Here is a 14854-nt window from a genome sequence, read left to right as displayed (position 1 = left end):
CAGGCAAGTTTTGTTTTTGTTTTTTGTACCCCCTCACCCTCTACCAAACAGTCTTCTAATTTAGCAATGTAACAAATTTTTAAACCATTTTATTTGGAAGGTCTAAGAATTTAATTTTGTAACAAAAGAACACTTAAGAATTACAGAAAATTTTAGTGCTTTATAGTGGTATGTTTTTAATGCTCTCTGTAGAAATACATTCATATTTTGGATATATGGGACCAGTTTTTTAGTAAAGTACTGTTTAGATTTCTTATACATATTTTTAAAATCCATAACTATTTCATGGAAATGTTAAAAGACGTTGATAAATCACCAACAGATTAAGACATTTCTCTGGACTGATCATTTAAGAAATACTTTTCATTATGACTTTATTTTTCATTAGATCAGAAAACAAATCTTTAAATACTCAATATCCTTTTCAGTCTTAGGTTTTGTCAGTCAGATTAAATAATACCGTCCATGAAAAACAACTATCAAAAGAAGTGGTTCAAATTTTTATATTCAAATTTTTCTTATCCATTTCACCTAATTTAGCATAGACGATAAAGTTTAAAAGTTAGGAGGAACTTTATGCGTCCCCCTAGTTCATCCACCGATCATCTGTGATGAACCATTATTCTGCTTCTTACTGGATCTTCTGGAACAGAAAACAACATGCTGTCTTTGTCAGGGCAGATTGGCACCCCTGGTGTTTGAAGTCCAGACTCACTTTTCCATACTACTTTTGATGGCATTTTGGAGTACAGACAACCATAGAAATTTATCATCCTCAACTTCTGTTGCACAAATCCATTCATGTTTTGGACCTTGAAGAATAAATGCATTCTTGATAACTGTAAAAATATTGGAAGTACATAAATTAATTTTTGTAGGTAACAGTCAAAAGGAAAAAATGTTTTAAAATTCAAGAGTTGATCAAATCATCTTGAAGACTTTTTGAAAATTAAAGTCTCAAACACAAATCCAGTTTAGAATATAACTTCCTAAATTACTGAATAATTCAAATATAGTCTAAAATAAACTTGTCTTTATAATTGTTTAATTATAATTAGCAATTATTTTTAAAGTAATAGATGATATGATATTCTTTAATTTCAGAAGGAACTGGGACCGGTAAAGGTCTTTACAAGAGTTATTGTAGATAAGAGATGCTGAGAGCTGGACCTTAGCCACCCTGGTATGAGCACCAGGATAGAAGCCAACGACGACTTAGCTGAATGCCCACTTTTAGCTTACGTTTGATGTTCTGACATAGAGCACAGCTGATTAAGGGGAGATGGAAGGAGACATGTCATGCACATTATGGATAACTAACCCTGAGTTTGAAAATATTTATTCCCACATTTAGTGTTCAATTTTTCTCAGATTTTAAATGAAGCCAAAGCTAATGGAAAGCAGCTCTTTTTAGATTAGTTCCTTCTCTGAGATCTTGGTTCTAGCTTTACCCACAAGTCCTACCTTCACGTGCAGTGAAAAGTATTGGAACAAAAGGTGTTACATTCAGATTGTCTGGCCTAACAGAAATATAGGAAAAGAGATATAGATCTTTTGAAGATTGGCAAGTAGAGTGTAAGATAAAAACTAAAAGGTACAGTAGGTTTAAGTAGGATTTCTTTTTGTAACGATTATTTCTTTTGAGATTATGAGTTAAATGTTTTGTTACTAAACATCATTTGCAAATACATCCTATAGAGAACTTTTAAATGCAAATTTACGGAAAAAAGTACAGTCAAATCTGCAATAATCACTTAGTCCTAGTATAATGGAAAAGTAATAGATAAAAATTGTAACATCTACAAGCAATAGAAGTTAAAATAGTGGTTAAGAACTCCAGCTTCCCTGGCGATGATACAGGGTTATGTCTCCCTTTGTGTCTTTGGAAAGCTGTTTTCCTAATGTGTAGGGTATGTGTCTGAAGATGCCAGCATTCCTTTCTTTTGCTATTTCAAAGGTAAAGGAAAGTTTACATTAATGAGATCCTAAAAATACTTGGGAAATTATTTGCAAATGCAAATTCCAGTTCTCTTCCTGCTTTCCTATTTTAATAGCTAATGAGTTTTATATAATACAGCTTCTTAAAGGTGTGATCTCTTTGGAGGAAGAGAATACATACATTTGGAATCTGGTATGTCTTCTATGATTAACCTATGAAGTGCCACTGATGCAATGAATTGGTAGGTTGATTTTGAAGTCCTTTCAAATGGAGTATGAGATGTACCCCGACTAGAAACGAGCAGTGCATCATTGAAGAGGAAAAGACTGAGATCACAGGTATGTTCATAGAGCCTGGTTTAAAAAAGAGAAAGAGCAGTTTAGTTTTACATACGCATACATATGTGCTTTGTTACACACTTCACCATCTTTACCTTGATAAGCTCATCATCAGGGTCTTTCCCCACCTCAGACCTTTGGACTGACTTTTTGAAGTTCTCTATTATTTTCTCCCGGTGTGAATAGTCCCTCTGTCTGTCAGACCAGTCATGGGGGTGGGCCTCAGGGTTCCTGGTGGAATGATTTGATCTTATCCATTGGACAGTATCCAGTCGATGCAGGAAAAAATGAACACTGAATTTTCCCAGTGTTACAACACAAGTCAGGTTAAAGCTGTGTTGGTATTTTGTGTTTGATGTACTTAGACAATCTGCGGGGAATGTTTTCATTTAGTTTGGTTTCATCTTTAAGGATAACTGGTTGGGTTAGAGAGAAGCACAAGAATCAGTAAGGTGTGCAGTGTCTTAAGTAGAAAGTAGGGAAAAGAAAAGCATTTACTAAGTAGGAAACAATTTTCTAATACAGTTGGAGAGAAATTGATGAAAAGTTGGATTTAAGTAGCTCTTCAATTCTACTGAGGTTGCTACCATGGTCAATGGTAGGCATTTTTTGGTCCCCAACCTCCGTCTAGTATCCTCTCTGGTTTTCTGTTGATGGAGTCAGATCACTGTGTTTAGCAGATTTCACTGTGCTCTGGTGTGGGTTATCAAATGATGTACTAGGGAGGAACTTGGGAGAGCCTCACCCCATGCCCCCAGTCTCTGTCCAGCACCAGGAATGGCCAAGTGCAGCAAGCTCGTTACTTTGATGGACGATAGCCCCCCAAAAATGTTTTTCTCCTAGAAGCATCAAGAAGCCCTCAAGAAGTTACTCTAAGCAAGCAACTCAGTTGACTGGTTTATTCAGAGGAATTCTCTTAGTTTTTATTGTCATCATCTGTGTTTAATTTTTAAATTGGTGAGTTAGATCCAGATAAAGTCGTTCAGAAGTGATGCAGTTACATCAGCATATACTGTCGGTTGTTTCCGTGCACTGCTCTTCTGTTTCACTTTTTTGGCTCACTCCTCCCTCCACTTATGTTACCCACATTACCAAACAGTATATACTCTTTCCTTTTTTTTTAACCCATTCAAGTAGTCACTCACATATGTACCTATGTATGCATCTATTTACAGGTAGTTTGTTTTAAGTATTATTCCAGGCTCTTTTCTTGCTTTTCTCAGCAATAGAAATCAAGTTCTTTTTAATGACCAAATAATAGCATGGATGGACCATCATTTTTCTAACTCTTCCCTCACTTAGTGGGCATTTCTTTGCAGGCTCAGGTCTCTTTCTTCCCTCCCTCGTTTCCTTTGTTTTTTCTTTATTGCCACTGTGAGCAGTGTTTGAAAAAAACAGTTCCTTACAAAAAAAACTCCTTACATTTCTGTCAGATAGGGTTCCCAAGGGTAGGATTCATTGACCAAACGATATATATATATTTTAACAAAAGCCTGACAGGTTGTTTTCCATAAAAGCTACTACAATTCACATTTAGAATCCACTCTGTATTATAATGGCTCTGGCTTGTACAAACTTTACTGTGCATCTGATTTACCCAGAGATTTTCATTGACATGCAAATTCAGTAGAGCTAGACTAGCTTGAGATTCTGTGTTTCTAACAGCTCCCTGGTGATGATGATTCGCCAACCACACTTGAGAGTATTGAGGCACTTAAGTTGTGTATTAATTACAGCTGTGCCCATGAGGTGGGCAAAAGACTAGATTGGGAGAGCGAGTGGTTTAAACATGTTAAGGAGTGCTTTGCTTCAGGTTCCGCTCTTGGGAGAGTGTTGGGGGTACAGGTCATGTTAGGTGTGTGGAGAGAGAGAAATGCACTGTCATCCAACCACTGGAGCCACCTTCCTTTTTCAAACCTTTCCTTCCCATATCTGTGGTTATGATTTAGGCTGGAAGGAGAGGGATGCTCCATATTTACTGACAGTTTGCAAGAAATAATGTTCCAGATTAAGTTGATAGGTTATTCTGAGAATAAGGGAGCAAATAGAAATAGGGATGAGGGAAAGTGGAAGCAAGAAAGGGGGTGCATTTAGATCGCTATGTGGTGAGCTGTATGTGCTGAGTGGCCACGTTAGGCGAAAGAATTCCACCCATGTTTGTGACCCTTCTTTGGCAATATTTTTACTCTTATTACTGATAAGAATCATATCATTTGAGAAAAATGTTTAAAAGCTGTAATAAAACTTTGCCTTTCTATCTGAATGGCCAGGGATGTGCCTACCAGGGTGCTTTGAAGATGAAGCTTTGAAAGGGGTGTTTGCTTTGGTAAACAGATGTTTGGTTTTTCCCTTTGGAAGGGATGGTGTTGAAAGTAAGTTAAATGAAGGCGAATTCTAATAGCGTGACCCACTTGGGCTGGGTGGGTGAATGGCCCAGAGAAGGAGCAGGAACGTTCATTGAACTTGGAGTTGAGGCCATTTGTAATCTGAGGACGTGAGCAGGGAAAGATAAATGCACAAAGAGGTTTTTATTATTATGAAAGTGCTATTTAAAATACATACAAATGAATTTTACCTAGGAAAAAGCTTTCCAAAAGCCATTTATACTCACCAAGAGCTTCAACAAGTTTCATCCAAAGACAAAAAACACCAGAACCCTTTTTAAAAAACCTTTATTATTCTACATATGTAAAAACAAATAATTTTGCCTTTCACATTGACATAATGGAACAACTGAAATGGAAACTCTGGATCCTACTCAAGTTTCAGAAAACTGCTGCTGCTCAGATTCAGAAGAACCAACTCCACGGGTAGAGTGTTTTCCTTGAACCTGGACAGGATTTCTTTGTTTCTTCACAAATAGACTCAATGACTCCGCCAAACATAGTTTAAATTCTTAACACCATTCTAGAAGTGTTTTGTCGTTATTTAATCACTATTAATACGTTAGCCAGACCAAGAAACCCAACTTCCATAAATACATAAAACTTTAAAAGTAATTTGCAGAGCATAAACTTTGGCATGAACAGATAACAGTATGTCATTGGTTCTGTGAGCTAAGTGTTAGTCACTCAGTCGTGTCCGACTGCAACGCCGTGGACTGTAGCCTGCCAGGCTCCTCTGTCCATGGGATTTTCCAGGCAAGAATACTGGAGTGGGTAGCCATTCCATTCTCCAGGGGATCTTCCCAACCCAGGGATTGAAAATGGGTCTCCAGCATTGCAAGCAGATTCTTTACCATCTGAGTCATGAGGGAAGCCCTCTGTGAGCTGACCTGAGTCAAAACTGTTTATCACCTTGTCCTCATCATCCACATTCTGACTAGTGGATCATAGTGGCTTTTGGCAGTGGCCAGGATAAAAGTCAATTCAGAGCCAGAGTCCTGTATCCCTGAGGAGTCTGGGTATTTCTCTTCCCCCAGTGCCCAGTTTCCTGGTCAATGACTATAGGTCCCTTTGGGTAAGCTAAAAGTAAAGTTAACAATATACATACTCTGTAGTTTAGTAATGTTTGTCCTCAAAGGGACTCAGGGTCTGAGCGGTGGATGGCCCTGTTTGGTAATCTAAAGCCGTGCCTCCATTCACTGGTCTTAGAGGCTCCACTTTGCACTTGGTGACACCCCATTAGAAGGAGAACAAAGGTAAACAAAATGCTTTAAAAATCAGCAAGTTTAAAATCACACATGAAAATGTCAAAGTTCCAAGGTACATAAAAGCGTAATCCAAAACTATGTGGGTTATATCTACAGAGGGACAAATGCCTCCAGGTTTCCTAGCTCTAAAATGACTCTTCCCAGAGCAAATTCTGTCAGTCAGAAACATGGACTTAGATAAAGAAAGATAAAGGAAGAGTGTCTGAAAATGAACATATGAAGGTAAAATTAATTCTAACAATAAAAAACTGGAATAGTCCCTAGCATGTGTCCTACTACACTGACGTGTTTAGAATTGCTGACTTGATATCTAGTTTCCTTCTCTTGTAGCTCATTTCTATTGTTCCTGACCAAAAACAACAAAATGAGAAAACAAAAACACTGTGACAGTGAGAAAAGTGACACAGTTGTGTGATTTGATTTTCATTTAAGGGACTGGTTAAATCAAGGTGAAGGGACTGGTTTATTCCAACCTCTCCTCCACCCCAAATCCTGTCCTGGCCTTTGGAAAACATTCAGTGAAATATTCATTGAAATAACAGGCAATCGGATTTTCATTTCTTTTATTGAAATTAGTTCCTCTGCATTTGGTTGCTGTTTGTGGAGCTACCATCTTTGCCATTAATACTGAAAACATAGATTGCAAATAGTTTTCTAAAGCAAGAATTTAAAAACAATGGCCCCACTCCTTGCTTTTTGTAAATAAAGTTTTAATGGAAAATAGCTACATATGTATTGTTTATGAAGATCATATTAATCATTATGTATTGTATTTATGTAGCTGCTTTTGTGCTACAATGGCAAAGTTAGGTAGTTGCCACAGATATCATTTGGCAAGAAAGACCTAGAATACCTACCATCTAACCCTTTACGGAAAAAGTTTGCCCATCCTTGTTCTAAAGGAGAAAAGGAAATGGTAGCACCTTCGCATCACAATCGCTTTTACACTACTGTGAGCAAACCAGACATGTGAGACCTCAGTACAATGGTGGTCCTATGGTGAGACCCTTGGAGCGCTGACCTCAGTAACTAACTGCAGATAATTAACTGGTCTTCTCTTTCTTAGAGTTGAGCAGATCATCTATGTGATCTCTCACATCAGCTCTCCTCTCAGTAGGAAAGTGACCAAACCAGAAATGTCTCGAGGTAGTGGCCCAGGCAGTGATGGTTGGGTTTCTTCCAGTCTATGACGGAGCTGCCTGGAATGTGAGTAAGGTGATAAACACCTTACATCATCTCAGAGGGGGTGTGTGTGTAACTTTTCAGATCAACACAAAGATTTATTGTATATTTACAATATGACAGACATTGTACTGGATTCTGGGTACAAAATAATTAAGACACACTCATAGCCATAGGATAGTTGAATATTTACCTTAAATAGAAACTTATGTCCTCATCACAGCAGTGAAGTTGGGCCACATCTTGAACCCTAATCAGATATCTGTTTGCTTCTGATAGAGTCTATGAAATAAAAAGAATTTGAAATATATATATATATTTATAAAATAAGTCTCATTACCGAATAATCATATCCCAAAAGATGTAAGTGTTGAGTAGAACTCAGTTCAATTATGAAAAAAGCATTGTTTTTAAAACTATACTTGAGGGAGTTGTCTAATTTTTAAAACTATTGAAATTATTTTTTTTTATTATAAATTCTTTCTTACTACCAAAAATAAAGTGGGGATGTGGATGAGTCAGAAGGGATCTATCAAGAAATGTTACAAATTAAGATGTCAGGCTCCTTTACGGATCTAGCCATGGAGATGATCACTTGGGGCATACAGTGATCCAGAGATAAAGTTCTGTGGACTCTGTGAGTCCCAAGATTTTTGGACTTTCTGTAATCCAGTCAATCCCATTACTCTTTCCCTTTCAAAATGCACAGATCTAAATTAGGCCAAAACAACTGCATTTTGCTTCCTTAATTTGGCCAAATAAAAACACAATCGATTGATACTTTCAGTTCAGTTCAGTTCAGTCACTCAGTCGTGTCCCCATCTTTGCGACCCCATGAATTGCAGCACGCCAGGCCTCCCTGTCCATCACCAACTCCCAGAGTTCACCCAGAGTCATGTCCATCGAGTCAGTGATGCCATCCAGCCATCTTATCCTCTGTCGTCCCCTTCTCCTCCTGCCCCCAATCCCTCCCAGCATCAGAGTCTTTTCCAATGAATCAACTCTTCGCATGAGGTGGCCAAAGTACTGGAGTTTCAGCTTTAGCATCATTCCTTCCAAAGAAATCCCAGGGCTGATCTCCTTCAGAATGGACTGGTTGGATCTCCTTGCAGTCCAAGGGACTCTCAAGAGTCTTCTCCAACACCACAGTTCAAAAGCATCAATTCTGCACAGTCTTATGGACTCTATGGGAGAGGGAGAGGGTGGGAAGATTTGGGAGAATGGCATTGAAACATGTAAAATATCATGTATGAAACGAGTTGCCAGTCCAGGTTCGATGCATGATACTGGATGCTTGGGGCTGGTGCACTGGGACGACCCAGAGGGATGGTATGGGGAGGGAGGAGGGAGGAGGGTTCAGGATGGGGAACACATGTATACCTGTGGCGGATTCATTTTCATATTTGGCAAAACTAATACAATTATGTAAAATTAAAAAAAAAAAAACATCAATTCTTTGGTGCTCAGCCTTCTTCACAGTCCAACTCTCACATCCATACATGACCACTGGAAAAACCATAGCCTTGACTAGACGAACTTTGTTGGCAAAGTAATGTCTCTGCTTTTGAATATGCTATCTAGGTTGGTCATAACTTTCCTTCCAAGGAGTAAGCATCTTTTAATTTCATGGCTGCAGTCACCATCTGCAGTGATTTTGGAGTCCAAAAAAAGTCTGACACTGTTTCCACTGTTTCCCCATCTATTTGCCATGAAGTGATGGGACCATATGCCATGATCTTTGTTTTCTGAATGTTGAGCTTTAAGCCAACTTTTTCACTCTCCACTTTCACTTTCATCAAGAGGCTTTTTAGTCCCTCTTCACTTTCTGCCATAAGGGTGGTGTCATCTGCATATCTGAGGTTATTGATATTTCTCCTGGCAATCCTGATTCCAGCTTGTGCTTCTTCCAGTCCAGCGTTCTCATGATGTACTCTGCATAATTCACATATTAAACTCCTGCTATATGCTGAACACTAGAAGACACTAGTTCATACCTGATGGAGCTCCCAATCTTGTGGATAAAGGACTGTAAGAATGTGTGACAGGGAGGTTCAGGGTGTTAAGAATACCTAGGAAGGGGCAACTCACACCTGGAGATGTCGGGGGAAACTTTTCAAGGCAGATGATACTTGAACTGGATCTTTAAAGTACGAATAGGAGTTTATCCAGTGGAGCAGAAAAAGAAGGCAATTTCTGAGAGGGAAGAGCATGAGCAAAACACAAATGTGTAAGGAGAGGCTGACATTATTAGAGAATTGTGAGTATGTCTGTGTGGTTTGATCATCCAAAGAATAGCAAGGAGAGATAGGAAAGCCTTCCTCAGCGATCAATGCAAAGAAATAGAGGAAAACAACAGAATGGGAAAGACTAGAGATCACTTCAAGAAAATTAGAGATACCAAGGGAACATTTCATGTAAAGATGGGCTCAATTAAGGACAGAAATGGTATGGACCTAACAAGCAGAAGATATTAAGAAGAGGTGGCAAGAATACACAGAAGAATTGTACAAAAAAGAGCTTCACAACCCAGATAATCACAATGGTGTGATCATTCACCTAGAGCCAGACATCCTGGAATGTGAAGTCAAGTGGGCCTTAGGAACACAGCTAGTGGAGGGGATGGAATTCCAGTTGAGCTATTTCAAATCTTGAAAGACGATGCTGTGAAAGTGCTGCACTCAATATGCCAGCAAATCTGGACAACTCAGCAGTGGCCACAGGACTGGAAAAGGTCAGTTTTCATTCCAATCTCAAAGAAAGGCAATGCAAAAGAATGCTCAAACTACCGCACAATTGCACTCATCTCACACGCTAGTAAAGTAATGCTCAAAATTCTCCAAGCCAGGCTTCAGCAATACGTGAACCATGAACTTCCTGATGTTCAAGCTGGTTTTAGAAAAGGCAGAGGAACCAGAGATCAAATTGCCAACATCCGCTGGATCATTGAAAAAGCAAGAGAGTTCCAGAAAAACATTTATTTCTGCTTTATTGACTATGCCAAAGCCTTTGACGGTGTGGATCACAATAAACTGTGGAAGATTCTGAAAGAGATGGGCAGACCAGACCACCTGACCTGCCTCTTGAGAAACCTGTATGCAGGTCAGGAAGCAATAGTTAGAACTGGACATGGAACAACAGACTGGTTCCAAATAGGAAAAGGAGTACATCAAGGCTACATATTGTCACCCTGCTTATTTAACTTATATGCAGAGTACATCATGAGAGATGCTGGGCTGGAGGAAGCACAAGTTGGAATCAAGATTGCCGGGAGAAATATCAATAATATGCAGATGACACCACCCTTATGGCAGAAAGTGAAGAAGAACTAAAGAGCTTTTTGATGAAAGTGAAAGAGGAGAGTGAAAAAGTTGGCTTAAAGCTCAACATTCAGAAAACTAAGATCATGGCATCCAGTCCCTTCACTTCATGGCAAATAGATGGGTAAACAGTGGAAACAGTGGCTGACTATTTTTCTGGGCTCCAAAATCACTGCAGATGGTGACTGCAGTCATGAAATTAAAAGACGCTTACGCCTTGGAAGGAAAGTTATGACCAACCTAGACAGCATATTAAAAAGCAGAGACATTACTTTGCCAACAAACGTCCATCTAGTCAAGGCTATGGTTTTTCCAGTGGTCATGTATGGATGTGAGAGTTGGACTATAAAGAAGGTTGAGTGCCGAAGAATTGATCCTTTTGAACTGTGGTGTTGGAGAAGACTCTTGAGAGTCCCTTGGACTGCAAGGAGATAGAACCCATTCATCTTTAAGGAGATCAGTCCTGGGTGTTCATTGGAGGGCCTGATTTTGAAGCTGAAACTCCAATACTTTGGCCACCTGATGTGAAGAGCTGACTCATTGGAAAAGACCCTGATGCTGAGAAAGATTGAGGGCAGGAGGAGAAGGGGACGACAGAGGATGAGATGGTTGGATGGCATCACCAACTGGATGGACATGGGTTTGGGTGGACTCCAGGAGTTGGTGATGGACAGGGAGGCCTGGCGAGCTGCAGTTCATGGGGTCACAAAGAGTCGGACACGACTGAGCAACTGAACTGAACTGAAAGGCAGTGAGAAGGAAACTAGAATGAATCAGATGATATTCCATAGGTAACAGATAACCAGTAGAGGACTTCTAGGATTTTTACAGATGTCCTCAGTGGGCAGAATCCTGCGCCACATATTATATGCAGGGAAATAGAAAACAATAAAGACATGGCCCCATTCCTCAAAGGGGGTCATGAGCTCTGTAGTACCAAGCAAGGTGCTAAGACTACAGAGAAATCATGGGATGGGATCAAGCCCACTTGTGCCTCTTCTCATCTAGCATCCTTGCAGATAACAAAGATGTGGAATATTAGAGCTTGGCAGCACCTGGCACACAACAGGCACTCAACAGATGTTAGCTGAATCAGAATCTCTATTTCTCCTTTTTGAGCATGAGATGTAGCAAGTGCATTAGAATACGTACAGGGCACCCCCAGATGAGTCTCTGTATGTCTAACAGGTGATCTTTCATATTGATGTTCCGCTTCATCTAGAAAAGAAAGTGATTTTAGGCAAACTGAAATTGTAATGTTTTTATACATAAAAATAGATTAAAATATGTTATGGCACTTGATAACATTGTGGTATTTTCATAAACTATCATAAGAATCTCAGTTTCCTGTACCCAGTGTTTTAAAACAAAGAGGCAAGTGGCAAGACTCTCTGTTCAAAAAGTTTTTTTCTGGGTGTACTGTGTTATTGTTTCCATTCAGCCCAGACTCCTGGGCTGTGTGCCCATCACAGTGACATGTTCAGAATGGTAGTCCTATACTCCAAGATGATCAAATCTTGCAGAGAATAATTGTGATTGCTGTACTTTCTTAGGCAGGAAAGTTGATTAATACATTAAGAAGTACTTTCAGAAACAAAGAGTTTTGCTCTTTTTTTTTAATCTGTATAAGTGTACTTAAAGAGATATCTGAAAACATTATTTGGTTTAGAATAAAGGCCCTCAGTGCTCAATATCACTGAATACAATGATTCAGCATTAAAAGGATGAAAAAGTTTGAAGAGAACCCCAAGAGGCTAAGGGATTTCAGAATCTTTGAGTCAGAGTACCACAAAAGCATTATAACATTTTTAAAGGACACAAACTCTTACCAGCAACCAACCTGATCTATGTAGCCTTTGTAATTTTTGATTTGGTCAATTGCAATGGTCAAGTTTCCACGGTCAATATGTTCCGCAGGAGTGTGAAGCCTCAGAGCATAGAGAAGATGAATATATTCTTCAAACCTCTGGGATGGGTACAAAAGCAGCTCCGGAAGACTGTAGGAGGCACAGAGAGAAGGGAGCTCTGGTCCCTTTCTGAAGCCACAGAATACCAGTTCTTGGGGTGACCTAGCTGTGCTCTCCCTCAGAGCTTACCTCAGCATTTTGGTAACAATGGTCTTATCATGCCTCTTCAGGAAAGCTCGGAAGGCTGGTATCATTTCTCTGCACTAAAGATGTGAGTTATATTGTCAAAATTCTGTAAGACAGTTGTGAAGTGTTGTTTCTATTCTACCAGACAAGCATAATCTGTGAAGTGCTCAAAGCAAAAGGGCAACACCTACACCTAATCACAGTACTATTAATACTATAGGTGCTTCCTGATATCCTAAGTATACTGTATTAATTATACCATAAATTAACCCTAGTCATTGGACTTAATCAGTATAGAAAAATGAAAATGGACTTTGCATGCAGGTAGGCCTGGATTAGAATTCTAATTTAATTTTATCTAATTCTGTGTGACTTTGTCAAGCTTACTTAGCTCCTCTGAGCCTCAGTTTTCTCATGGATGTCATAGCTAACTCTTGGTGAGGGGCTGGGGAGGGGGCGGAAATCCTATCCATAGAGTGCCTGCCACACAGTAAGTGTTAAGTGTAGGGATTAGTGTGTAATTCTGCTGTTAAGCATGTTTTCCACAATAACATTATGAAGGTGCTCCTTTGTACTTAAAATCTGTTTTAAAATGCATTATTCATCACCATTACAGCCTCCAGGAAGTCACCGCATTTTTCTCAGATGCCAGTAATTCTAATTTCTAGAAATCAAATAGTCACTGATTTCAATAATATTAATAGCTAACATTTACTGAGTACTTACTTATATGTACCCCCATGCTAGTGAAATATTATTATCCATAACTATAAAATTGCTGGCACCAATCTGCTATGATAACATGTGATGCTTTGCTCTGATTCTTGTCCTAAAGGTCAGTTCTATGACACTGCTTTATTCATGCAACTTTCACATAATCGAGTTGCGCAGCAGAGCTTAAACTCCCCGGGTAGAGCAGAAAGAAGACCACAAAGAGAGATGTCTGAGGTCAGGAAGTGTTCAGAGACCTCCCAGCCCCAGGCCTTCACTTCAGGGCCTCAGGGCAGACAGGTGGGCAGGGCCACAGCGGGCACAGGGAGAGGGCACTACCTGTCCCAAGGTGCCCCTCCTGCTGCCCTTTTGATGCAAACCCAGGAGGGGAAAGAGTATCTTATTGTCATCAGAAGAGATCCTAATGAGAGCACCAAGGGGCACAGATGAGAGCTGCATCGTCCTGCTCAGACTACATACACATTGTCACAGCAAAGACAACTGTTTAAAACGCACGTGCTGGGGAATTCAAAACAAAGGAATTCCTTGTTTTATCGTGAGATTTCACACATTGAGTGCCATTTATTCCACACGTGATTATGAATTCCTTTTCTCCATGAGAGAGCTGGACTCACCACATGGGCTGTAGAGGCAGTATCAAAGCAGGCTCACAGTTTTGCTTCTGCTTAACTGTGAACTATCTTCCTATAACCAAGCCCCAGGGTAACTGGGGCAGGTGGGAGTCTGGAAATTTGCATGAGGACTAGTTCAGTCCCACAACCAAGTCCTAGACACTGCTGGGTCAAGCACTATGCCAGCCCCTAGTGATCGAAACTAAGTCAGTCAGTGCCCTCATCCTCAAAGAGCTCACGGTAAACCAGAGGAGGAGATCCGGAAGCCAAGGATAGAAAAGTCTTTCCTACGAATTCTAGTCCTTCTAGTCCTCGCAAGTTCAGAAAGTCTAATAAATGCCTGGATGGTCCCTCAATCTGTTACCTTCTCAATAGTTTTTAGAACCACAGGGTAATTGTTGAAGAAATTGGTATACGTGTTCAACTGGCTTCCAAACTTTATGAATATTTCTCCCACACAGTGAGCGGGGCCCCATTCCTGTAGTCTGTCTCTCAGGTCATCTAGAAACCGCCTGGAACATGAGAAAAGCATGGCTGTGAAATATTGACCAACGACAGCCTATAAACTTATAAAATATAAATGTGTACTCAGTCATTTAGGGCAGGGCTTTTGTCAGATCCTTTCGCCTTGACACAGAGCTGGAAAGGGAGGAAGTAGGTTGACTTGGGGGCTGACTCAGGATCCCAAGCTGGCCTGGAGAGTCTGCCCTGACTGTTCCCTCTCCCCTTTGCCTGGGGACAGTTTCTTACAGTCCTCAGAGGAGGGTGCTCAACTCACTTCAATGGCTGAATGCCAACACTACCACTAAGCCCATTTCCCTTGGATCAAAGGTTATTCTTCAGCCATCACGGAATTTCAAAACTGGAAGCACACTAGTTCCTTTTATAGAATCTGGGGTCCCTGAAGCTAAGGAAATTGTTCTAAGTTATCTAAAGAGTTACTGGCAGAGAAACACAACCTCAGTTTGTCTTATGCAAATGATCAATTTT

General features: G+C 40.0%; 1 protein-coding gene across 1 annotated transcript in view; it reads right to left on the bottom strand.

Moving 5' to 3' along the window:
* Positions 1–639: 639 nt before the first annotated feature.
* ECT2L (epithelial cell transforming 2 like) overlaps positions 640–14854 on the bottom strand; it is a 79845-nt gene continuing 65630 nt past the window's right edge. The window contains exons 16-22 of the mRNA XM_055535763.1: positions 14229–14376; positions 12525–12598; positions 12269–12425; positions 11581–11646; positions 7305–7393; positions 2120–2292; positions 640–839 (exon numbers count right to left, since the gene is read on the bottom strand). Of these exons, the coding sequence (XP_055391738.1) occupies positions 712–839; positions 2120–2292; positions 7305–7393; positions 11581–11646; positions 12269–12425; positions 12525–12598; positions 14229–14376 (835 nt within the window). The 3' untranslated portion in view covers positions 640–711. The remainder of the gene's footprint in view (positions 840–2119; positions 2293–7304; positions 7394–11580; positions 11647–12268; positions 12426–12524; positions 12599–14228; positions 14377–14854) is intronic.

This window comes from Bubalus kerabau, chromosome 9 (assembly GCF_029407905.1).
Source record: "Bubalus kerabau isolate K-KA32 ecotype Philippines breed swamp buffalo chromosome 9, PCC_UOA_SB_1v2, whole genome shotgun sequence".
In the NCBI taxonomy this organism is placed as follows: Eukaryota; Metazoa; Chordata; class Mammalia; order Artiodactyla; family Bovidae; genus Bubalus; species Bubalus kerabau.
Note: the sequence above shows the minus strand (reverse complement) of the source record. Positions and strands in the feature narration are given on the sequence as shown.